Source organism: Ahaetulla prasina, chromosome 14 (genome assembly GCF_028640845.1).
Source record: "Ahaetulla prasina isolate Xishuangbanna chromosome 14, ASM2864084v1, whole genome shotgun sequence".
NCBI lineage: Eukaryota > Metazoa > Chordata > Lepidosauria > Squamata > Colubridae > Ahaetulla > Ahaetulla prasina.
The window spans coordinates 5,118,575-5,145,677 of NC_080552.1; the positions used below are offsets into that span (position 1 = coordinate 5,118,575).

At 43.7% G+C, this 27,103-nt stretch overlaps 1 protein-coding gene across 1 annotated transcript; it reads left to right on the forward strand.

Annotated features, from left to right (window-relative positions):
- Nucleotides 1–2,426: 2,426 nt before the first annotated feature.
- On the forward strand, nucleotides 2,427–26,870 carry TEKT4 (tektin 4). Its single transcript, XM_058157892.1, has 6 exons — nucleotides 2,427–3,804; nucleotides 6,512–6,582; nucleotides 10,968–11,111; nucleotides 12,953–13,175; nucleotides 19,223–19,377; nucleotides 26,504–26,870. The coding sequence occupies exons 1-6, from the start codon at nucleotides 3,271–3,273 to the stop codon at nucleotides 26,718–26,720; spliced, it is 1,344 nt and encodes a 447-aa protein (XP_058013875.1). The 5' UTR covers nucleotides 2,427–3,270; the 3' UTR covers nucleotides 26,721–26,870.
- The last annotated feature ends 233 nt before the right edge of the window (nucleotides 26,871–27,103 follow it).

Consider the following 27,103-nt stretch of genomic DNA (forward strand, 5'->3'; position numbering starts at 1 on the left):
CATTTTTACGTGCTTTCGAAACTGCTAGGTTGGCAGAAGCTGGGACAAGTCAGCACTTATATACATTTAATGAATAAACACCTACTTTCAATAATAGTCTGTAGAGATTGTCAGCCATTCAGGTCACGGTTGTCCCAAAGGTGCTTTTTTCAAGAGGCAACTGGACTTCCTTGTTTTTATTTGAAGACATTTCGCTTCTCATCCAAGAAGCTTCTTCAGCTCTGACGGAATGATGGAGGATGGAAAGATTTATTCCCCACCATCCAGTCAGAGCTAAAGAAGCTTTTTGGATGAGAAGCAAAATGTCTTCAAATAAAAAAGTCCAGTTGCTTCTTGAAAAAAACACCTTTGGGACAGGTGTGAAATGCTACCGGTTCACTCCGGTTCGGGTGAACTGGTAGTAAAAAAAAAAGCTACCAGTTGGTCCAAACTGGTATTTCCGACGATTAGCTGTGCCGCGTGATTTATATTCGCTAGAAATCCTGTTTTCTAGCAAATCTAAATAGCACGGCACAGCTGTCCCCCCACCCACATCGCTGTTCTACTTCCCTTCAAACGGCTCCTTTTTCCACACGAAGCACGCGTTGGTGCACACTGCATGCGCACGCATGCAGCGTGTGTTTGTTGCGTACTGCGCGTGCACATGCAGTGTGCATCTGGCATGCACTGCGCATGCGCAGGCAGCAAACCAGTGGTGACCGGCGGAGGAGTTCACCGCTGCTTTGGGACCTACTTTCAATAATATTTAATGCTGTTTCTTATTTTACCGTCTGCTTATTAGTAAGAATAGGCATTATTCTCAGGTACTCAAAATTTCTAGGCTGAACCTAAGGAAATCTGCTTCCCTATAGCTGTTTTTGATTTTACAGTACTGAAGATGTTAAGGGAATTATATATAAGAAAATATGACTTCAGTAACAGTTGTTAATGCCTGGAATGCACTACCAGACTCTGTGGTCTCTTCCCAAAATCCCCAAAGCTTCAACCAAAGGCTATCTAGTGTTGACCTCACCCCATTCCTAAGAGGTCTGTAAGGGGCGTGCATAAGAGCACCAGCGTGCCTACCGTTCCTGTCCTAATGTTCCCTTTCATTGTATCCAACTTGTATAGTTATTACATGCTTATACCTATATATACTTGTTGTATATACTTATTTGTTGTGACAAATAAATAAATAAAATAAATAAATAGAATTGCCAGCAAATGAAATGTCTAAATATTTGCAACTACCACAGGGCTTTGTAATGAGCATCTTGGACAAAGCTGTTTGAAGGTGTTGTTTGGACGACACTGGCTTGTCTAGAAACTTGACAGGCAAACGTAAAAGTAAAGATATTATCTGTTGAGAACAATGTAAAAATCACAGCTGCCGGTTCTTCAACTGCTCTCGGCCTCCATAAGCACCGAGTTCTTTCTAAGAAGCTAGGATTTCATAATTATTGGCATAGTATATGTGTGGGTCTTGATGCGGGTGAAGAAGGAGAGTGCAAAAGTTGGCTTGAAACGCAACATTAAGAAAACTAAGATCATGGCATCCGGCCCTCTCAATTCCTGGCAGATAGATGGGGAAGAAATGGAGGTAGTGACAGATTTTATTTTCCTGGGCTCCAAGATCACCACACATGGGGACTGCAGCCAAGAAATTAAAAGACGCTTGCTCCTGGGGAGGAAAGCTATGGCAAAGCTAGACAACGTACTAAAAGGCAGAGACATCACCCTGCCAACCAAAGTGCGTCTAGTCAAGGCTATGGTTTTCCCAGTTGCAATGTACGGCTGTGAAATTTGGACCATAAGGAAGGCTGAGCGTCAAAAAATTGAGGGGTTTGAATTCTGGTGCTGGAGAAGACTCCTGCGAGTCCCTTGGACTGCAAGGCGATCCAACCGGTCAGTCCTACAGGAGATCCGATCCTGATGATGAAACTGAAATACTTTGACCACCTAATGAGAAAGAAAGACTCACTGGAGAAGAGCCTCATGCTGGGAAAGATGGAGGGCAAAAGAAGAAGGGGACGACAGAAAACGAGGTGGCTGGATGGAGTAACTGAAGCAGTCGGCGTGAGCTTAAATGGACTCCAGAGGATGGTAGAGATCAGGAAGGTCTGGAGGAATGTTGCCCATGGGGTCGTGATGGGTCGGACATAACTTCGCAACTAACAACAAAAATGTGTCGGTCCATGCCTTTTGCAATTCTTTGGGTTATTCCTACCGTATCACATGGTCGCAGTTGACAGATGGAAATGTTTTTATGTCCAAGAGTTTTTAATGTTTCGATCAGTGTGGCGGTAACCACCGAGATCACCATAAATTATGATTTATGCCGTAACTTTTCAACTTTCATTTTCAGATCTTGACACAGTCTGATCTTCTCCAGTCCTGTGTCTGTTATTCTGCTACGCCCTGATACTGCTCCTTCAATTGTCCACACTTTCTTCTTTCCAACCACAGTAAAATTCCCGTGTGTTATGAACCAAGACTTTTTATCAGTCTGAATTTGGAAATCCTACAGTATTTGAACTTGCTCATTTTCCTTTTTTTCTTCTTCCAAGTCTATGTCTCCACCCAGTTTTCATTACGGGCACACGATAATTTTTGCAGATGTTCCAGTATGGATGACCGTATGATGTCTTTGTTTATCATCAGTTTGTGCAATCATCTTGCAGGATGGACTGTTTCTTCTGCTTTTTTTTTGCACAATCCGAACTTTGAATCATCCGATGATTTTTTCCCCCCCAGTTCTGGCCTTGAGCGTGTTATTACTTTAATAACATTACATTCTCTTTAAATGGTAGTGTGGTGGAAGGAGGCGCTTGTTATCCTTCAGTTTTCAGTACAACCAGGTCAATGTCTACATTTACTTTATCACTGTGGAATTATTTTTTATTATCATGACAAAGCACAGCTCGGTTGCCCTAGTGCCCCAGTTTCTTGCCACACCCGCTGGGGCCTTGTGTGTGTGTGTGTGTGTGTGTGTGTGTGTTCCCAGCTCTTTGTCCCTTCCATCTCCCTGAGTGATGAGGGATTCCTTCACCTCGTGTTGTGACTTTCCCCTGCAGTTCATTGGCTTTCAGGCATCGCCCGGGCAACGAGAGAACACCAAACCGAAGAGGCTGGTCCGTTTCTTTACAGCAGAGATCAGCTTGCTCATTGGCTAGGAGCGTTGCCTATAGCAACGGGAAGACGCTGATCGGAGCTGCTTTTGTGGCAGGCGAGCATCCTCCTCGAGGCCTTGGAGGGAGCCGGGGAATTTCCTGGCCTGGCAAAGCTGCCACCATGTCTCAGCCTGCCGTGCTTCTCACCCAGGAGCCTGCTCCGCAGAGCATCCCTGTTTCTGAGCTACCCATGAAGGTTTACGAGCCGGCTCTGAATACCGGTCCCGATTCATCCAGCGGCTTGGCCACGGCTGGCTTCCGCACCGCCAAGTTCCTGCCCGAAGAATGGCACCAGAACAACTACACCCGGTACCACGAGGCCTTCGCTGACCGCGATCACTCCGAGCGCTGCCGCCATGAGTCCCAGAACCTGGCCAATTATACGGCCGAGTTGGCCCAGCGCACCCAGGAGGACTCCACGGCTAAAGTGGGCCAGAGGCTCCAGGACATCCACTTCTGGAAGTCGGAGCTCCAGAGGGAGATTGAGGACCTGGTGGCTGAGACTGACCAGCTGGCAGCTCAGAAGCTGCGGCTGGAGCGAGCCATCGATGCCACGGAGGTCCCCTACAGCATCGCCACCGACAACCTGCAGTGCCGGGAGCGCCGACAGCATCCTGACCTGGTGAGGGACCAGGTGGAGCTAGAGCTGCTCAAGGTAGGGCGCATGGCTATTTGCATGTTCTTAACATATAACATAACATCAGAGTTGGAAGGGACCTTGGAGGCCTTCTAGTCCAACCCCCTGCCCAGGCAGGAAACCCTACACCATCTCAGTCAGATGGTTATCCAACATTTTCTTAAAAATTTCCAGTGTTGGAGCATTCACAACTTCTGCAGGCAAGTCGTTCCACTGATTAATTGTTCTAACTGTCAGGAAATTTCTCCTTAGTTCTAAGTTGCTTCTTTCCTTGATCAGTTTCCACCCATTGCTTCTTGTTCTACCCTCAGGTGCTTTGGAGAACAGCCCGACTCCCACTTCTCTGTGGCAGCCCCTGAGATATTGGAACACTGCTATCATGTCTCCCCTAGTCCTTCTTTTTGTTAAACTAGACATACCCAGTTCCTGCAACCGTTCTTCATATGTTTTATCCTCCAGTCCCTAATCATCTTTGTTGCTCTTCTCTGCACTCTTTCTAGAGTCTCAACATCTTTTTACATCGTGGCGACCAAAACTGGATGCAATATTCCAAGTGTGGCCTTACCAAGGCATTATAAAGTGGTACTAACACTTCACGTGATCTTGATTCTATCCTCTGTTTATGCAGCCCAGAACTGTGTTGGCTTTTTTAACAGCTGCTGCACACTGCTGGCTCATATCTAGATGGTTATCCACTAGGACTCCAAGATCCCTCTCACAGGTACTACTATTGAGCAAGGTACCACATAAACGGTACTGGTGCAATTTGTTTTTGGCCTAAATGTAGAACCTTACTTTTTCACTGTTGAATTTCATTTTGTTAGATAGCCCAATGTTCAAGTCTGTCAAGATCTTTCTGTAACTTGAGCCTATCTTCTGGAGTGTTGGCTATTCCTGCCAGCTTGGTGTCATCTGCAAATTTGATGAGTTCCCATCTATCCCTCGTCCAAGTCATTGATGAAGATGTTGAAGAGTACTGGGCCTAAAACAGAGCCTTGGGGTACTCCACTGCATACTTCCTCCATGTGGATGTAGTTCCGTTGAGGACTACACGTTGAGTGCGGTTGGTCAGCCAGTTACGAATCCATCTGGTGGTGGTGCTGTCTAACCCACATTTTTCTACTTTATCTAGTAGTAGGTTATGGTCTACTTTATCAAATGCTTTACTGAAGTCCAAGTAAATTATATCGACAGCATTCCTCTGGTCTACTAATTTTGTCATTTTGTCAAAGAATGCGATAAGATTAGTCTGGCATGATCTGTTTTTGACAAACCCATGTTGGCTTTTGGTTATTACTTTGTTTGCTTCTAGGTGTTCGGTGATTCGTTGCTTGATTATCTTTTCCAGAATCTTCCCCGGTATTGAGGTCAGACTGATAGGTCTGTAGTTTCCTGGATCTGTTTTTTTTCCTTTTTTGAAGATGGGAACTACATCAGCTCTTTTCCAGTCCTCTGGCAGCTCCCCTGTGCTCCAGGATCTTTGAAAGATATAGTTCAGTGGTTCTGAGATCACGTCTGCCAGTTCCTTCAGAACCTTGGATGGATTACACCCCAAGGTTCTGAAGGAACTGGCAGACGTGGAGTCTCTTGGAGTCAGGGAAGAACTTGACCCAAGACTGGAGGTTCTGTTTGATAGCACAGAAGGTTCCCAGTTTCTACTCTGGTATCTCCGTCATACTACAACAGATCTTTTGCCTGGAACCCTGGAGAACCCAAACCAGCCCACAGTCAGGTTTGCACAAAAAGCTAATCACATTATGGCAGAGGGTGTGATCTCAAGGCAGGTGGGACTTGGGTGACAAATTGTGGTCAAAAACAAGGTCTCCTTCTTCTCTTCTTCTTGTGCCCTATCCGTCATTGGACGTTGGCCATCATGTTAGCGATTCTATTTTTATCAACAGCTGCACAAAAAAGTGCTGCTGAGTTTTGTCAGAATTAATCCCTTAGATTTTGAAGCCATGATGTTCTTCGTCTGCCTGGACCTCGTTTGCCTTCCATCTTTCCCTGGAGGATTAAGTGAAGGATGCTGTATTTTTCTGGGTGTCGCATCACATCTATCTATCTGTCTATCTGTCTGTCTTATCTATCTATCTATCTATCTATCTATCTATCTATCTATCTATCTATCTATCTATCTATCTATCTATCATCTATCTATCTATCTATCTATCTATCTATCTATCTATCTATCTATCTATCTATCTATCTATCTATCTATCTATCTATCTATCTACCTCTATCCACCACCCACCCACCCACCCACCCACTCACCCATCTGTCTGTCTATCCATCTATCCATTTATCCATCTATCCATCATCTATTCATCTATTCATCTATACTGAATCTGAATGAAGGCCCTGTTCCAGATGGGAAGGGGCTATTTTCTAAAGGAAGGCAGTTCAGGGAGTGGTGCGGGGGACCCAGTATGACAGGAAGTCTCAGATCCTATAAAAAGCTCCAATCGTGGAAATAGGATGACCTAACCTGCCCAAGCCAACAGTTTTTTATGTTAGATCTAGCTCTTCAAGAGGTATGAAACCACGAGGGCTAGGAACTTTGCCATTTAAACAAAATGCTGTGCTGTATTTTGCTTCTGTTTTGAAATCCACAAGAGGCAGACAGGCCCAAGGGGATGCAAGGTGCACCCATCCTTTTAAAGGTTTCCCTTCGTCGCCTTTGCATGCAGTTCCCTGATGTACTCATATTTTTACCGTTTTCGTTTAGGAGACCGAGCTCATCCGAAATATCCAAGAGCTCCTGAAAAGAACAGTGAAGCAAGCGGTTAACCAGATGCAGTAAGGCCTCTATTCAGTATTTGGTCATGACCAACTTCTACGTTTTGGTGCGGGGTGGGGTGGGGTGGCGACATGCCTTGAACTGACCCGAGTGTCCGCTTTCTCAAATGAAATTCATGTAACTCATCTTCCCCATCTTTACCTATCTGGTTCCCAACCGGGGTGGGTGGGTTCTACTTACCTTTACTACTGGTTTGCAACGCAGATCGTCTATGACGACATCCGGGTGGGTGGGCGGAGCCTGCCCCCAGTTTTACTACCAGTTCGCAATAACCGGACCAAACCGGGGTCAACCCACCACTGTTCCCAACCTCTTTGCACAACTAAACAAAGAGCGTGTCTGATTTTGTCTGGATGAAGTTCTGGTCCTGCCTCGCATCGTCAAGTTCTTGTTTAAAAAGATGTGGTTAAAAATGCAGGTCATCTCAACTTACAATCACAATTAGGATTGGAACTTCCATCACTAAGTAAGACGGTCGTTACTTTTGCAACCTTTTTTTGCAGCAGTCTTTAAGTAAATGATCACGGTCGTTAGCACTTAACTTATATACCACTTCACAGGGCTTTACAGCCCTCTCTAAGCGGTTTACATAGTCAGCACATTGCCCCCAACAATCTGAGTCCTTATTTTACCGACCTCGGAAGGATGGAAGGCTTGAACTGGTCAGGATCAGGATCAAACTGCTGGCTGTGGGCAGAATTTGCCTGCAATACTGTAATCTAACCCTTAGGAGGGAGGGAGGGAGGGAGGGAGGGAAGGAAGGAAGAGAAAGAGAGAGAGAGGGAGGGGAAAAGGTGGAACAATAGCACTAGCACTTATATACCACTTCATAGGGATTTACAGCCCTCTCTAAGCTGTTTACAGAGTTAGCCTCTTTCCCCCAGTAATCTGGGTCCTCATTGTACCAACCTCAGAAGGATGGGAGGTGTAGTCAACTTGAGCCAGTCAGGATTGAACTCCAGGCTATGGGCAAAGTTAACCTGCAATCCTGCATTCTAACCACTGTGCCACCACTTCTGTTTTAAGTATGAGGAAGAGACATAAGCTGGGGTGAAATCCAGCAAGTTCTGACAGATCCTGGAGAACCAGTAGCGGAAATTTTGGGTAGTTGGGAGAACCGGCAAATGCTACCTCTGGCTGGCCCCAGAGTGGATTGGGAATGGGGATTTTGCAATATCCTTCCCCTGGAGTGTGGTGGGAATGGAGATTTTGCAGTATCCTTCCCTGCCACGCCCACAAAGCCATACCACGCCCACCAAGCCACGCCCACAGAACCAGTAGTAAAAAAAATTGGATATCACCACTGGACATAAGCCATTTTTTTTCAGCATGGTCGTAATATCAAATGGTTGTTAAATGATCATAAATCAAGGTCTTATCTGTGTAGGATCCATACTTTAGATTGCCAGGGTTGTTAATGTAATATCAGTGTCAAAATGAAACAAACTGGCCTGCAGAGACTGCAAAATCCTTGGCTTACTTCACACCTATGTACTAACTTGTCCCAAGGTTTGACGGTTTAACAAGCGAACTCAGTGGGATTACTAACTCAGCAACTCCAACCATTGGCTTAACAATCGGGGCAAGAAAAGTTTGCAAAACAGGGCAAAACTCACCTGACAATTGTCTCGCTCAGCAACAGAAATTTTGAACTCAATTGTGGTCCTACGTCGAGGTCTTGTGAAGCATTAAAAAAAAAAAAAGCCAGAACTCCCGTGGTTATCTCAATTAGTACCTCCAAGAAAGCCAACCCCAAAATATCAACAACAGCAATAGGCTAACATGCTAGGAAAAAAAAGAAAAGAAAGAAATCTCTTTTGCAGGGAAGAAAACTGAGCCTAGTGAAACAACCCAGTAATTTTCGTTTTTTTTACTCAAGAAAAAGATTATTATTATTATTTGGTTCATTTCCTGTTTCTCCACCAGATGGCGGTATAATATAGGAAACAAGGAGACAGACACTCACGTTGTGGAAGTTATTAAATGGGCTGATTTAAAAAAAAATTTTTTTGGTAGACAAAATATGGTAAATCAGAGAGAAGACTAGAGCCTGTGGTTTTGTTTTTGTTTAAAATCTCCCCTATGCTTTATTTTTGTAGCCAAATACAGGAAAACCAAAAAGAGTCTGGAGATCTGAAAGCAAGTTAAATTATTTAGGTTTATATGGATAATATGGTATGCATTATTTTATGGCTCTTTTCATTTGTAAATTACAGATTTTTTTTTTAAAAGTACAACAACCAAAATAACCTTCTAAGTCCCTGCCAATATTTCCTTGTGTGTGCTTGCACTGCCTGGCAGCTCTTAAATTCTTTACAAAACCCATCCCTGTTTAATTCTTACGGGTGATTATCATGGAGTGATTTGAGGGAGATGATTCCTCAAATTATATTCCAATTATTTTTAATTGCACTCTTGAGATGTTCTTAGCATGACATTACATCCCGTCAAGCTTTCTTATTTTTCAGTTTAAATTGCTAGCAGGTGACACGTAGAACAAGAACTTTTCTGTCATGTATCCTGTTTGAAACTTGGTGCTTTTACTGGAAATACAGCATGTTTTTTTAAAAAAAATATATATGGAAAGCTATTCTGAAATTAATGAATGTTAGGTTTGTGAACGTTTCCAGTTTTCAAATAAGTGTCCCATGAAAGCAAAACTAACGTTCAGAAATAGTGTCACTATTTGTTAGTATTTTAATATTTTTTATTTGGTATATCCTTCTATGTAAGCGCGGTACTGTACAAGATTTCCAGAAAATATATAAATAAATTAAATTAATAATAAAATTAAATTAAATATATAAATAAATTGAAGACGTTTCACTTCTCATCCAAGAAGCTTCTTCATCTCTGACAGGATAGTGGGGAATGGAAGAATTTATATTCCTTGCAGCCAGCCGGTCATTTGCATCCTTTAGAGCAGCGGTCACCAACTGGTGGTCCGTGGACCACTGGTGGTCCCTGAGAAATTTTTGGTGGTCCCCAGAAAAATTACTTGCATTTTTTATATTGCACTATATCAGGGGCCCTGAAACTATGTTCAGGACGTTGCACTACAGATACGTGCAATGAACGTTTGTGTTGCTGCAGAGAGTCTCCCCCTTCGGGGTCTTCTTGTGTGGGTCAGAGGGATGCAGAAATTCCAACTTGGGGTCTGCTTCAGCCTCCTGATGTGCGGCTTTGGGCGAAGGCTGGAGGGAAGAGCGGCTGGTGGTGAAGACCCAGAGGGCCTCGTTCCAGTGGGATTGCATCATGGCCTGGAACTGGCTGACTATCTCAGCTCGCTGAGCCTCCAGATGCCGGTACCTGGCCTTGCATTCCCACAAAGCTTTCCTTTGGTTGGAAAGTCTATGCTCCTAGTCCTCAGTGAGGTGCTTCTGCTGAGCCTCCTTCTCAGTCAGATCCAATTTGAACTGAGCTCTTTTGCCCACTCTTTCTCATGGTGGCTGCTTAGCTCCAGCAACTGCTTCCCATGGGGCCCTAAAGAGCCCCAGCGGGCAGGCGAGGAGTAGCGAGTAGAGGCTGGCAAGGCACCCCTCAACGTTAATAACATTGAGTTGGCCACACCCACCCAGTCACATGACCACCTTGCCACGCCTACCCAGCAGATCATATTAGTGGTCCACGGGATTTAAAATTATGAATTTAGTGGTCCCTGAAGTCTGAAAGGTTGGTGACCCCTGCTTTAGAGCAGGGGTCTCCAACCTTGGCAACTTTAAGCCTGGAGGACTTCAACTCCCAGAATCCCCCAGCCAGCTGGCTGGGGGGTTCTGGGAGTTGAAGTCCTCCAGGCTTAAAGTTGCCAAGGTTGGAGACCCCTGTTTTACAGGGTCGTTGAAGCCACTTGGAGGTTTACCTGTGTCCTCAGGGTCACCTGAGTGGTGCAAATGGTTCTGTCAGTTTTGGAAGACGTGGAAGACATATTTCGTTGGGAGTGTTCCTTGGAACCCTGACAGGTTTCCTGTAGTCTGCAATTTTTTCCCCCTCTGGAAATCCATCCCACACCATTCAAAAGGTGTTCATCCCATTCACCATTTTGTGGCTTCTTGGATAAGAAGCGAAACGTCTTCAAAGAAAAACCAGAAAGTCCAGTTGCTCTTGGGAAAAGAAAAAAACACCTTTGGGATAACCAGGACCCGAATGGCTGAGAATCTCTACAGACATAAGGTAAGACGATAACCGTTATGGTCACCTTTTTTTCAGTGAACACACCGGCACACATTAAAAAAAATGAAATTCTGAGGTCTCAAAAGGAAAACAAAACAAATTACGTGTTTACGCCTTCACGGAAGGCCAGCAGGGTGGGCGGGGGGGGGGGGTCACCTCACCTCACTTTCAGCGAAGGTTGGGCACTGAACTTTGTGGTCCGTCGCCTCTCCAGGTTGAATCGAGACCACAAGCAAATCTGCGAGATGGATTGGTCGGACAAGGTGGAAACCTACAACATCGATGAGAAATGTGGGCGGTACAGCAACCAGAGCACCAACATTCAGTTCCATCCCAGCTCCTCCAAGTTTGAGGACAGGTGAGACAAAGTCCTCGTTGCGGATGGATCAAGGTCACCAATGATTGCATTGTTGATCCATCTTCCTTAGTCTCCCTCTTCCATTTTCGTCCCTCGCTTTTCAATGCACATTTGACCTGGTCCTCATTCCCTCTTTTCTCTTTTCCAATCCGCAGTTCTGCACTTCTGCAAATGTTTATCTTAAAGGAGAATGTTTGTAGCTCAGTCCTTGGTGCTCTCTGAGCTTGCTTGTTTTCTTGCAGATGTTTCTTTTTTCTTTTTAATTATTTTTATTCAACATTTACCTCTTTAAAATCTTCGTTACATTTTTACGACTTTCCGATACTGGCATCTTTAGTAATATCCATTTTATCTTTCCACCATCTATATACATATACATTTTGTTTGTTACTTACTCGTTCCTATAATCACTACATTATATGCATACCTACTATACTTTAAATATTGCATTTTGCTATAATATCTTCTCTTATACTATACATTATACATTAATTCTAGATTTCTTTTCCAGCCAATTATACCATCTATTCCATGTTTCATAATAAATTAGGGTGACATGATAGCAGTATTCCAATATTTGAGGGGCTGCCACAAAGAAGAGGGGGTCAAATTATTCTCCAAAGAATCAGAGGGCAGGACAAGAAATAATGATTGGAAACTAACCAAGGAGAGAAGCCACCTGGAATTAAGGAGAAACTTCCTAACAGTGAGGACAATTAACCAGTGGAACAGCTGGCCTCCAGAAATCGTGGGCGCTCCATCACTGAAGGTTTTAAAGAAAAGACTAGACAGTCACTTATCTGAGATGGTGTGGGTTCTCCTGCTTGAGCAGGGGGCCGGACTGGACAACCTCCAAGGTCCCTTCCACCTGTGTTCTGTTCTGTTCAGTAACTCAATCCTGACATTCCCATTATCACCCCAGGTAGCTTTGAATGGTATTACTGGTAGAAGTTCTCTCCTTTTGTTGGCATTAGAAGAACAATCCTTAATAATACGGCTAAGAGAGGGGAGAATCCATCTATGTGGTTGCTAGGGGTTGAAAATGACTCGATGGCACATAATCATTTAATCCAGAGACAGAGGCAGAGAGTGAGAGAGGAGGAGGCTGACCAATGAGCTTCATGGCCAAGTAGCTTTGACGCAGATTTTCCACACTCTTGTCATGTCCCCCTCCCCCTCCGATGACCGGGTCTGGGAAGTCTGTATCAAGCCTGGCCACGAAGCCTCTGCAGCTTTGCCAAATTCCTTTCAGATTTCTCAGGCAGGCAGGAATCTAAGGTGTGACTTCAGCAAACCAGATGAGACTTTGCCTGACTCAAGGAATGCCAAAAAGCAGATCCTTTATATAGGCCATGGGGTGTGGCTCCATGACTCAGCACTTATCCAGGCCTGCCCCTCCCTTCCTTCTGCTGACGTCGCCTCTCAATTCTCCGGAAGCGGGGATCCGTCCACTATAAATTCCCTTCCTCCAGATCTGCTGCCAGCAAATGTGGCTGCTTCGTGCTCACACGCTGTAGGAGTGAGGTTTGTTTGTTCATTCCTGACATTCTGTCCGGGCATGGTGCCAGGGCTGGGGGCTGGAGGCATTCCAGGCCGTTCCTCTTCATTATCAGACTCTGAATCTGATAGCAGGTCCGGCAGGAGGAGGGAGGGGCCTGGCTGAGGAGAGGTGGGTGGGCAAGGCACAACAACTCTACTGTAACATTTCTTACATTTCTTTGGAGATGGGTTCCATACGAATGAAGACTGTCCTATAACTTTAGGCCACAGGTTGAGGTTCTGACCATACGATTTACATCCTTTCCCCTCCGCCCCCACCCTCGTCTGTATCTTCCCTGCAGTGCTTCCACCCCAGAGACGTGGGCCAAGCACAGCCATGACAACATCTACAGGGCTGAGCGAGAAAGGCTGGCTTCTGTCAACCTCCGTGCCCTGGTTGACAACATCCTCCACGACACAGCCGAGGATCTGCGCATGCAGTTTGACGTGGTGAACCAGGCCTTTGCCAAGCGCTGTGAGGAGCTGGAAGATGCCAAGCACAAGATGGAGCACAGTTTACAAAAAGTATGGGCCCACCTCCTCTAGTCCTCCCACTGGGGTCTATGACAACTCGCCACAGCCAACTCACCATGGTTAACTCACCATGGCCAACTCACCAAGACTAACTCACCATGGCCAACTCACCACGGCTAACTCACCATCCCCAACTCACCAAGACTAACTCACCATGGCCAACTCATCAAGACTAACTCACCATAGCTAACTCACCACGGCTAACTCACCATACCCAACTCACCAAGACTAACTCGCCATGGCCAACTCATCAAGACTAACTCGCCATGGCCAACTCGCTGCAGGACAACTTGCCACAGCCATCATGTCAGGACAGCTCGCTGCCGGACAAGAGCTACACTCATACCCAGAAAAATACAGCACATTTCACTTAATCCTCCAGGGAAAGATGGAAGGCAAACGAGGTCCAGGCAGAAGAAGAACACTATGGCTTCAAAATCTAAGGGTTTGGAGTTTGGACAAAACTCAGCAGCCCTTTTTTGTGCAGCTGTTGATAAAAACAGGATTGCCAACATAACATAACATCACAGTTGGAAGGGACCTTGGAGGCCTTCTAGTCCAACCCCCTGCCCAGGCAGGAAACCCTACACCATCTCAGTCAGATGGTTATCCAACATTTTCTTAAAAATTTCCAGTGTTGGAGCATTCACAACTTCTGCAGGCAAGTCGTTCCACTGATTAATTGTTCTAACTGTCAGGAAATTTCTCCTTAGTTCTAAGTTGCTTCTTTCCTTGATCAGTTTCCACCCATTGCTTCTTGTTCTACCCTCAGGTGCTTTGGAGAACAGCCCAACTCCCACTTCTCTGTGGCAGCCCCTGAGATATTGGAACACTGCTATCATGTCTCCCCTAGTCCTTCTTTTTGTTAAACTAGACATACCCAGTTCCTGCAACCGTTCTTCATATGTTTTATCCTCCAGTCCCTAATCATCTTTGTTGCTCTTCTCTGCACTCTTTCTAGAGTCTCAACATCTTTTTTACATCGTGGCGACCAAAACTGGATGCAATATTCCAAGTGTGGCCTTACCAAGGCATTATAAAGTGGTACTAGCACTTCACGTGATCTTGATTCTATCCTCTGTTTATGCAGCCCAGAACTGTGTTGGCTTTTTTAACAGCTGCTGCACACTGCTGGCTCATAGCTAGATGGTTATCCACTAGGACTCCAAGAGCCCTCTCACAGGTACTACTATTGAGCAAGGTACCACATATACGGTACTGGTGCATTTTGTTTTTGGCCTAAATGTAGAACCTTACTTTTTCACTGTTGAATTTCATTTTGTTAGATAGCGCCCAATGTTCAAGTCTGTCAAGATCTTTCTGTAACTTGAGCCTATCTTCTGGAGTATTGGCTATTCCTGCCAGCTTGGTGTCATCTGCAGATTTGATGAGTTCCCCATCTATCCCTCGTCCAAGTCATTGATGAAGATGTTGAAGAGTACTGGGCCTAAAACAGAGCCTTGGGGTACTCCACTGCATACTTCCCTCCATGTGGATGTAGTTCCGTTGAGGACTACACGTTGAGTGTGGTTGGTCAGCCAGTTACGAATCCATCTGGTGGTGGTGCTGTCTAACCCACATTTTTCTACTTTATCTAGTAGTAGGTTATGGTCTACTTTATCAAATGCTTTACTGAAGTCCAAGTAAATTATATCAACAGCATTCTTCTGGTCTACTAATTTTGTCATTTTGTCAAAGAATGCGATAAGATTAGTCTGGCATGATCTGTTTTTGACAAACCCATGTTGGCTTTTGGTTATTACTTTGTTTGCTTCTAGGTGTTCGGTGATTCGTTGCTTGATTATCTTTTCCAGAATCTTTCCCGGTATTGAGGTCAGACTGATAGGTCTGTAGTTTCCTGGATCTGTTTTTTTTCCTTTTTTGAAGATGGGAACTACATCAGCTCTTTTCCAGTCCTCTGGCAGCTCCCCTGTGCTCCAGGATCTTTGAAAGATATAGTTCAGTGGTTCTGAGATCACGTCTGCCAGTTCCTTCAGAACCTTGGGGTGTAATCCATCCGGTCCTGGTGATTTGAACTCGTCTAGGGTAGACAGGTGTTCACTTACCATTTTCTTCCCTATTTTAACTTGTGTTTCTAATCTGTTTTTGTAGTGCTGTTTTGATAGGTTGGATTGTTTTTCCTTTTGTGTAAAGACAGATGCAAAATATGAGTTAAGTAGATCTGCTTTCTCCCTGTTGCTTGTCATCTTCTTGCCACTTTCTCCCAGCAATGGGCCAATTGTTTCCTTGACTTTTTTCTTGTTTTTAACATGTTGGAAGAAGCTTTTTATTATTTTTACTTTTGTCGCTAGCCTTTGTTCATTGTGAGCCTTAGCTTTCCTCACTTCATCTTTACAGGCTCGGCTATTTGCTGATATTCTGCCTTAGTTATTTGCCCTCTTTCCACTTTTTATATTTGTCCTTTTGTCTTTCAATTTGTCAGATAGTTCTTTATGCATCCATGCTGGTTTCTTTTGTGATCTACTATTTTCTTCTTCATTGGTATTGTGTTAGACTGTGCTTTTATAATCTCACTTTTCAAAATTTCCCAAGCTTCTTGAGTTGTTTTCCCCTGAGGATTCTCATCCATTGAATCCTTCTCAAGATCTCTAAGTTTATTGAAATTAGCTCTCTTAAAGTCCAAGACTCTAGTTTGACTTTGTTCTACTACTTGTATTTGCTTAATGTTGAATTCCAATATTGCGTGGTCACTTGCCCCAAGGTTCCTGTAGCTTCAACACCTTCTATCATTTCATCTCTGTTAGTGAGAATTAAGTCCAATATGGCTGATCCCTTGTCGCCTTCTCTATTTTTTGGGAAACAAAGTTGTCTGCTAGGTTTGTTAGGAACCTGTTGGATCTTCCACTTGGTGCAGAGTTTGTTTCCCAGTTGATGTCAGGGTAGTTAAAATCCCCCATTACTACTGTGATGTGCTTCCTACATACCTTAGTTAGCTGACTAGCAAAAAGTTCATCTACTTCCTCTGTTTGGTTGGGTGGCCTATAGTATAGACCTATGGCAATATCGTTTTTCACCCCTTTTATATTGACCCAAATACATTCAAGATGACTTTCATCATTGTTGTGCTCTATTTCTGTAGAGATGTAGTTATTTCTTATATATAGTGCAACTCCACCTCCTCTTTTATTTGGTCTATTTCTTTTAAATAATTTATATCCCTCTAGCTGTATGTTCCATTTGTCAGTTTCATCCCACCACATGATCGCCAACGTCCGATGACAGATAGAGTACAAGAAGAAGAAGAAAGAAAGGATGCAAAAGGGGGGACAGAATGAAATGTGAATGGCAAAAATTAAAATAATTTTTATTTATTTTGAATAATTAAATAGAATTGCTAAATTGTCCCGCAAGCCAGTTGTCCCTCGATAAATTGACCGTGATGAGTTGGCCGCAGTGAGTTGTCCGTGGTGAGTTGTCCCATTCTCCTCCCGTTGTGGAGTAGCTGACCGCAATGGTTATGCTTGAAGTCCAACTCTTGAGAAAAACATGGGAGCAGCTGTTAAAAGATGGGGAGGAGAGTTTGAGTTAAAGCCCATAAACATTTTTGGGGGTGGGGGGTGGGAAAGGCTCATGTGTTTGTGAGAAGTAGCCACAGAGGATGAAGCCAAGAAGGGTGGTCTTTGTTGACCTCAATCCTCCTTTGAACAGCAAATTCAGTTGATCTGCAGCTTCGGGCTTTAGAAGGAACCTGGTCTCTTGCAGCTACAGAACAAGACGTGTCTGCTGCAGGTTAGGGATGAGACCATTCCAATGTTTTTTGGTAAAAGCACAGTTGGTCCAAAGGGGGTGGATGATTTAGCACCAGAAGGATCTTGCTTTTAGTGCAATTTAATAGAATAGAATAGAATAGAATAGAATAGAATAGAATAGAATAGAATAGAATAGAATACCAGAGTTGGAAGGGACCTTGGAGGTCTTCTAGTCCAACCCCCTGCTTAGGCAGGAAACTCTATAGCATTTCAGACAAATGGTTATCCAACCTCTTCTTAAAAACTTCCAGTGTTGGAGCATTCACAACCTCTGGAGGCAAGTTGTTCCACTGATTAATTGTTCTCACTGTGAGGAAATTTCTCCTTAGTTCTAAGTTGCTTCTCTCCTTGATTAGTTTCCACCCATTGCTTCTTGTTCTACCCTCAGGTGCTTTGGAGAACAGCCTGACTCTCTCTTCTTTGTGGCAACCCCTGAGATATTGGAACTGTCCAGCAATTGTTCTTTATATGTATGGTATAATACTATATAATTTTGGTATAATACCATAATAAAAGTGTCCAGAACTGTTTGGCTTACTGTTAAGAGCAAATTCAAACTTCTGCTGGTAGCTTTAAAAAAGTACTTGTTTGTTATTATGACACCAAGTTGTTTTTCATGGGTTAGATTCTTCTCATCTGGTGCAGAATTTAATCAACAGCAGCCTTTTGCTACATCAAAACCCTACTGAAGTTTTCCTTGAAACATCTCAGCACAGCTCACTTTCTAGAATATTTGCAACATGATTTTGCAAATTTGCAGATGATACTAAGCTGGGAGGAAAAGCCAATACCCAAGATCCAAAAAGATCTTGACAGACTTGAACAATGAGCTCTATCCAACAACATGAAATTTAATGTGGAGAAAAGCATGGTTTTACACCTAGAAAAAAACCCAAAGGTTCAAGTACAGATTAGGCGAAACCTAGCTCAAAAACAGTCACTGTGAGAGAGACCTTGGAGTCCTAGTGGACGATTACTTAAACATGAGTCAGTAGTGTGTGGCGGCAGTCAAAAGCGCTAATACAATCCTTGGTTGTATAAACAGAGGCATACAGTCAAAATCGTGTGAACAGTATTAGTACTGCTTTATAAAGCCTTAGTAAGAACACAACAGGAATACTGCATACAGTTTTGGTCACCACATCACAAAAACGATGTTGAGACTTTGGAAAGAGTGCAGAGAAGAGTAACCAGGATGATTAGGGGGCTGGAAGCTAAAACATAGGAAGAACGGTTGCAGGAACTGGGCCTGGCTAGTCTAGTGAAGAGAAGGACCAGGGGAGACAGGATAGCAGTCTTCCAATATTGGAGGGGCTGCCAGAGAGAGGAAGGGGTCAAGCTATTTTCCAAAGCGAGGGTCTGCAACCTTGACAACTTTAAGACTTATGGACTTCAACTCACAGAATTCCTCAGCTAGCTTTGCTGGCTGAGGTATTCTGGGAGTTGAAGTCCACTAGTCTTAAAGTTGCCAAAATTGGAGACCCCTGTTCCAAAGCACCAAAAAGAAAGATGAGAAACAATGGATGGAAACTAACCAAGGAGAGAAGCAAGCTAGAACTAAGGAGAAACGTCCTAACAGTGAGGACAATTAACCAGTAGAACAGAAGTTGCCTTCAGAAGTTGTGGATGTGCAATCACTGGAGGTTTTCAAGAGATTGGACGACCATTTGTTTGAAATAGTATAGGTCTCCTGCTTGAGCAGGGGTTTGGTCTAGAAGACCTCCAAGGTCCCTTCCAGCTCCATTCTGATTGATCGATGGAATATCTTCTTGGAAATAATTGAATCTTAACCTCCACATAAGGTAAAGGTAAAGGTTCCCCTCGCACATATGTGCTAGTCGTTCCTGACTCTAGGGGGCGGTGCTCATCTTTGTTTCAAAGTTGAAGAGCCAGCACTGTCCGAAGACGTCTCCATGGTCATGTGGCCAGCATGACTCAACGCCAAAGGCACATGGAACGCTGTTACTTTCCCATCAAAGGTGGTCCCTATTTTTCTACCTGCATTTTTTACCTGCTTTCGAACTTCTAGGTTGGCAGAAGCTGGGACAAGTCACGGGGGCACCAGGGATTTGAATCGCTGAACTTCTGACCTTTCGATCGACAAGCTCAACGTCCTAGCCCCTGAGCCACTGTGTCCCTTAACCTCCAGTTACCTTGATTCAATTCTTTGCAAATTGTGGTCGATCCATACACCACCGGTGATCAGTTACCGTTTGTTTGTTTGTTTGTTTATTTATACCACTATCTTTCATATCCTCTTTTGATCAGACCCTGCAGGAGATCGGGCACCAAGAGCACAACATTGAGGCACTGAAACAAGCGATTAAGGATAAAGAAACACCCCTCAAAGTAGCCCAAACAAGGCTGTATGATCGCTCCTTCAGGCCCAACGTGGATCTCTGCAGAGACACTGCGCAGTTCAGGTAAGTCACTGGGCAGTATATTAATTTAAAGGATGATGATAATGATGAAGATGATAATGTACAGTACATCACTGTTTCTCAACCTGAGTGGTGCGGTGGCCTAGAGGTGGAGCTCTCGCCTTACAATCTGGAGGCTGTGAGTTCGATCCTAGGTAGAGGTGGATATTTCTCTCTCTGGGCACAATGAGAATATATCTGCTGAACAAAACTCTGCATTGGCGATAGGAAGGGGAACCGGCCATTAAATGCTCGGCTAGCTCCATTCAGTTGCCCTCCAGGCACGCGATGGCAAAAAGCCATCACTGACCTATACCATTTCAGATAAGTGACTGTCTAGTCTCTTCTTAAAAACCTCCAGTGATGGAGCGCCCACGATTTCTGGAGGCCGTCCTTTCCACCGGTTAGTTGTCCTCATTGTTAGGAAGTTTCTCCTTAATTCCAGGTTGTTTCTCTCCTTGGTTAGTTTCCATCCGTTGCTTCTTGTCCTGCCTTCAGGTGCTTTGGAAAATAAGTTGACCGTCCTCTTCTTTGTGGCAGCCTCTCAAATATTGGAAGACTGTTATCTACTGTCTCCACGTAGTTTTTCTTTTCTTTAGACTAGCCAGACCCAAATCCTGCAGCTGTTCTTCGTATGTTTTAGTCTCCAGGCCAAGTAGTATTAAGAAGAAGCTCAGTCTGGCTATTTCCCTGATTCATGTGGCTGTCTAGTCTCTTTTTAAAAACCTCCAATGGGAGCACCCACAAAGTCTGAAGGCGAGCCATTCCGTGGATTAATTGTTCTCAGTGTTAGGAAATTTCTCCTTTGTTCTAGGTTGCTTCTCTCCTGGATTGGTCTCTGTTGAATGTTGAATGCCTTTGCACATCATTCTTAGTGGTGAAATCCAATTTTTTTTACTACCAGTTCTGTGGGCATGGCTTGGTGGGCATGGCGGGGGAAGGATACTGCAAAATCCCCATTCCCTCCCCACTCCTAGGGGAAGGATATTGCAAAATTTTCATTCCCTCCCCACTTTGAGGCCAGCCAGAGGTGGTATTTGCTGGTTCTCCAAATTACTCAAAATCTCCGCTACCGGTTCTCCAGAACCTGCTGGATTTCACCCCTGATTTTTCTCTTCCACAATACCATAAAATCAAAGGACTGAAATTAATCCCAAGGAGCAGAAATAATCGTTCTTCCAGTCTTTTAGATGAGAGTGGAATTTTTTTTTTTGAATGCCAGAATTTATGAGTCTTACCTTTTTATTCTATAACAAACAGCCATTAAGTTGTGTGCTCTGGCAACTCAGGTTAATTCTGTTCTTAAATGTCAAGACAGAAGAATTTTTGCCGGGTGAATTGGACACATTTGTCATTTCGCTCATCAAATATTACTGGTTTCCTCAATTGCCCCCAAATACTTTGTGTTGTTCTGTCTGTACAATTCACAAATGGGTAAAATTCCCTTGTAGGTTTTTTGTGTGTGTGTGTGAGTGAGGAGCAGGGCTTTCTGATTATTATTAGTAATAATAATAATTAGTAATAATAATAATAATAATAATAATAATAATAATAATAATAATAATAATAATAATAATAATAATTTGGAGTCTTCAAATACCAGTGGGAGGGCGGGATGATGTTATGATATCATAAATTTACAGAGTGAGGATTTGGCCCTTTTAGGTAGCCTTGGGGGACATTAAAGAATGAAATAATTTAACATCTTGGATCTGTAATAGATGAATGCCTCCTAACACTCTTGAGTGCCTAACAATGTGTCTAACAGCCAACAGTGTGCAGCGGTAGCCAAAAAAAGCCAATGCAATCCTAAATTGCATTAACAGAGGGATACAATCAAGTTCAAGCGAGGTACTAATACCACTCTATAAAGCCTTAGTAAGATCACACCTAGAATGCTGCATCCAGTTTTGGTCACCGCACCATAAAAAAGATGTTGAGACTCTGGAAAGAATGCAGAGAAGAGCAACCAGGATGATTAGGGGACTGGAGGCTAAAACATATGAAGAATGGTTGCAGGAACTGGGTATGGCTAGTCTAGTGAAGAGAAGGACCGGGGGAGACAGGATAGCAGTCTTCCAATATTTGAGGGGCTGTTACAGAGAGGAAGGGGTCAAGCTGTTTTCCAAAGCACTCGAAGGCCAGACAAGGAATAATGGATGGAAACTGACAGGGAGAGATTCAACCTGGAAATAAGGAGACATTTTCTGACAGTGAGAGCAATCAATCCATGGAACAGACGTTGCCTTCAGAAGTTGTGGGAGCTTCATCCCTGGAAGCTTTCAAGAAGAGACTGGACTGCCATCTGTCAGGCATGGTGTAGGGTCTCCTGCTTGGGTGGTGGGGGTTGGACTAGATGACCTCCAAGGTCCCTTCCAAATTTATTAATCTGTTTGTTTAATCTATCTATGGAGATTCTCAGCCATCCAGGTCCTGGCTGTCCCAAAGGAGCTTTTTTAAAAGGCAACTGGACTTTCTTGTTTTTTTCTTTTGAAGATGTTTCGCTTCTCATCCAAGAAGCTTCCTCAGTCCTGAGAATGATGAAAAGCAAAATGTTTACGCAGAAAAACAAAAGTCCAGTTGCCTTTAGAAAAAGCACTTGAGATTCAATTTGGTCTTTTAAAAAAGATGGAAAAATAGCTTTGTGGGTACCCATAAGTGGGAAGAGGCTGTATCGGAAAGACCAGCCACAGATTATTCCAGAGAGGCATAGATACAGAGGCGTAATAATACTTATTCTCCCCAATTACGCTTTTTAATTAGGTGCGATTTTCTAATTTCTTTTTTTTTCTCCTCTGGATAAAATCAATTTACCATTTCTATAATCAGCCAGAAAAACTGTCAGCATTCCAGAAACAACTTGTCTCCAATTAAAAATTATGAAGCAAGCATTTCTCAAAAGTTCTTTTTAATTGAGTAGGTATACTGGCACATCTGGGGAAACCCGAATCTGAGAGTTCCGGGTTTTCCCTCAGTAAATCAGAACCCCCAAAACCATCCCCTGACTCCTCTGTCAATCACAGGCTCCACCAGGGGTGAAATGTAAAATTTGTTCCAACCGGTTCTGTGGGCGTGGCTTGGTGTTGGGGGGGTTAATGTGACTGGGTGGGCGTGGCCAACACTTTTTAAAAAACTTTTTTTTTTGTTTGCAATTTTTTTTTTTTCCATAATAATTCCCACAATTTGACCAGTGTACAATACAATCACTTATCCAACAATCAGTCCTATACTCAAATTATACTCAATCAGGGCTGCTCGACTGCCACTCCCCCCTTTAATCCTTTCTTCCCTTCTCATCCTTCTTAAACTTCCCCCACCACCTTCTCCTCGCTTTCCTACTTCCCCTCCTCTTTCCCACTTCTCACTACCATCCTTTCTAACCCTCTATCTTCTCCTTCTTCTCCTCCTCCTATCCTTTCTTCTCCCTCCCTTCTTTCCTCCCTACCCACCTACCTACCTACTTTCTTCCTTCTTTACTCCTCTTTCCTTACCCTTTCCCTTCGGGAGTGTTTGCTGAGCAGTCCCGACATTACACCATTCCAACTTGTTTAATTCTACCATTATTCCTGTACAATGGCAACCAATCAATTTATAGTCTTCCCCTTCCCCGCCTCCTTCCCCCCCCCCGAGACTTCCCAGAACAGAATACAGGGTATTGTAACTAACAAACATAATCTAAAATATAACATAAAACATATTCCATTTCACACCATCACACTATCAATTCCCTTCTTTCTTAAACTAATACATAATAATTCCTAACTTCACTCAAAAACTAATTGATATTTTTTAATCTGATACTTATTTTGAATATAATCAATCCACTTCCTCCATTCCAAAATATATTTTTCTTGTGTACAGTCTTTCAAGTAGGCAGAAATTTTTGCCATTTCTGCTAAATTTGATACTTTACTAATCCATTCTCCAATTGTAGGTAAGTCTTCTTTCTTCCAATATTGTGCAATCAATAATCTTGCAGCAGTTATTAAATTCAGAATCAGTTTTGTCTCTATAACAGTGCAATCTGAGATTATTCCTAATAAAAGAACTGTGGAACAAACTTGATCTTCTTTTTCAAAATGTTCTGCATAATCCACCATATTTTAATCCAAAAGGCTTTAACTTTTTTGCAAGTCCACCATATATGATAATAGGTAGCATCCTCACAATCACATCTCCAACATTTTGCTTTCACATTTGGATACATACATGACAGTTTTTTAGGATCTAAATGCCATCTATAAAACATTTTATAAAAATTTTCTCTTAAATTTTGTGCTTGCGTGAATTTAACATTCCTCACCCAAATTTTTCCCCATGTTTCTAACATTATAGGTTGTTGAAAATTTTGTGCCCATTTTACCATACAATCTTTAACCAACTCCATTTCTGAATCAATTTCAACCAATACATTATATAATCTCTTTATATGCTGTTGACCTTGATCTTTTATTTGTTTTACCAGATTATCATCACTTTGCCTTATACCAATTTTCTGATCTATTTTCCATCTAGATTGCAATTGTCCATACTGGAACCATGTATAATTTCTTCCTTCATCCCTCAATTTCTCCCTAGATTTTTAAAAAACTTTTAAAAGCATTTTTTCTACAACCTCTTCAGCCGAAGAGGCTGAAACAAAAAAAAAAGCTTTTAAAGGGTTCTGGCAATTAGGCACTCAGCTGGGATCGTCAGAACCCTTCAAAAGCGTTTTTTTTTACAGCCTCTTTGGCCAAAGAGCTTGTGGAAAAAATGCTTTGAAAGGGTTCTGACAATCCCAGCTGAGCTGCGCGATCATCAGAGGCTTTTTTTTTTACTTTTAAAAGCATTTTTTTGGCTGAAGAAAAATGCTTTTAAAAGTAAAAAAAAAAAGCCTCGGATGATGGTGCAGCTCCGCTGGGCATGTGGGGGCAAGGCGAGGCCAGGGATTTTTGCTACCGGTTCTCCGAACCACCCGCCGCCATTGCTACTGGATCGGGCGATCCGGTCCGAACTGAGAGCATTTCACCCTGTGCTCCACTCACCATCCATCTCATCTCGAGACAGCACTCTGACCACTCCTCCTCCAGATGCAGGATCTTCCTGACCTTGACCGAAAGGAAGAATGACATTTTGTCTAAAACCAATCCCTCTACGAAAACCCACCCTCCTACTTTCCCACACAGGAGAAGGTAGCAGCGTGGAAGCTTCCGGCCTAACATGGCTTCCAAAGCTGACAAAAACATCTGTTTCTCTCTCTTTGAAAATTGAAAATGCTTTTTTTCTTTTTATTCACCTCTTTCTTTTTTTACATTCGAGAACTTGATTTTTTTGGGAAGGAGTATTAGTATAGAATAGTGGTTCAGGGGCTAAGAGCTGAGCTTGTTGATCGAAAGGTTGGCAGTTCTGCAGTTCGAGTCCCTAGTGCCGCGTGACAGGATGAGCTCCCGTTACTTGTCCCAGCTTCTGCCAACCTAGCAGTTCGAAAGCATGTAAAAAATGCAGGTAGAAAAATAAGAACCACCTTTGGTGGGAAGGGAACAGCGTTCCGTGCGCCTTTGGCGTTGAGTCATGCCGGCCACATGACCACGGAGACTTCTTCGGACAGCGCTGGCTCTTCACTTTGAAACAGAGATAAGCACCGCCCCCTAGAGTCGGGAACCTCTAGCACATCTGTGCGAGGGGAACTTTCACCTTTACCTATTAATATAGATCAGTGATGGCTAACCTTTTCCAGACCGCGTGCCCAAAATGCAATGCGTGTGTGGCTCCTGCGCATATGACCTGCCCCCCACGCATGTGTGCATACCTCCTGCACATGGCCTGCCCCATTGTGCATGCTCCCCATGTATGCGCACGCAGCCCTCCTGCATGCTCCCCACTCCCTGCGCATACATGGCAGAGACATGTTACTCTCATTTCTGTAACGTTTAAACTGGATTTAAACTACAATATCATTTGTATCCCTGTGCTTTATGTTGATTGCTTTTATTTAGTATCCTATTGTGATTTGTGTTGATTGCTTATTTCAGGGCTGTCAAACTCGCAGCCCGCAGGGCGGATGCGTCATCCGCTGGCCACGCCCACACCCAGTTTAGCGAAGGGGAGAAAAGTTGCAATATGTCACATGACGCCGCCGACATGACTTTGATACCCCTGGCTTATTTAGTATCCTGTGACTATGACTGAGTGTTGTATCTTATGATTTATGATGACCGTATTCAGGGGTGGGCTTCAAAAATTTTAGCAAGGGGTTATCTGGCTGGTTGCTGGGTCGGCCTCCTGCACCATGACGTGGGGGGGGGATGTTTTTGCCCTCCCCGGGCTCTGGAGGCTTTCCTTGAACCTCTCCAGGCTCTGAACTTCCAGTAGGCCCATTTTTCGCCCCCCCACACAAGCCTCCGCACATGCCCTGTACTTACCTGCATCCAAAACAGACCAGATGGGGACTCCTGGGAGGGGTGGGGTGGGCGGGGCCAGCCAGGAGTGGGATTTGGGGGTTCTGCAAACTGCACATGACCTTAGCTAGAGGTTCTCTCGAACCCCTGCGAACCCCCAGCAGCCCAGCCCTGATCGTATTTTATGATTATGATCATGATTTATCACTTGCTGCTTGTATGTACACTGAGAGTTTATGCACCGGAGTCAAATTCTTTGTGTGTCCAACCACACTTGGCTGACAAAGAATTCTTTTATTCTCTTATTATTATTGAGACCGCTGTGAGACAGATCCATCTGCATTCCTGTTTTAGACGTATTTTTTTTTAAAATTTGAATTTATATCCCGCTCTTCTCCGAAGACTCACAGCGGCTTACAATGTGTTAAGCAATAGTCTTCATCCATTTGTATATTATATACAAAGTCAACTTATTGCCCCCAACAATCTGGGTCCTCATTTTACCTACCTTATAAAGGATGGAAGGCTGAGTCAACCTTGGGCCTAATGGGTCTTGAACCTGCAGTAATTGCAAGCAGCTGCTGTTAGTAACAGACTGTCATACCAGTCTAAGCCACAGAGGCCAGTATTGATGTACATTTCCTAGAAAATGTTATCTCCAGGCCAGTTCCACCCCCACCTTCTCGTTCCCTGTGGGGGGAGGTCTCAATCCATCACCACCAACATGTTCCCATCTTTTGTCCTCCATTCAGGCTCGTCAGCGAAGTGGAAGAACTGACTGAATCCATCGACTCCCTCAAAAAGAAGCTTCTGGAATCCGAGCAAAGCCTCCGGAATCTGGAAGACAGCCGGATGCACCTGGAGAAGGAGATCGCCGTGAAAACCAATAGCCTTTTTATCGACCGGCAGAAATGCATGGCCCATCGTACCAAATACCCAACTATCCTGAAACTGGCAGGCTATCAGTAAGGGGTTGTCACTGGAAGTGAAGTGAGGAACCAGTTTTGGTCTCCGAAAGCTCTACTTTCCTAAAAACGTTGTTCGTGGCTTGAAGGTGCCATTCTGTAGTCTTGTAAATGTTTAACCCTTCTGGGATAAATTAAAATATAGAATTGTTGTGGAAGATATAGTTGGTTGGTGCCAATTTTATTTATTTATTTAACACGGTGTTTCTCAACCTGGACCGGTTTCTGAGGCGTGGACTTCAACTCCCAGAATTCCCCAGCCAATAAGGCTGGCTGGGGAATTCTGGGAGTTGAGGTCCACGCCTCGGAAACTGGTTTACATAGATTTAACTGATTCATATAGCCACCCCTCTCACTTTTACATGATTCTAGACAGCTAACAATAAT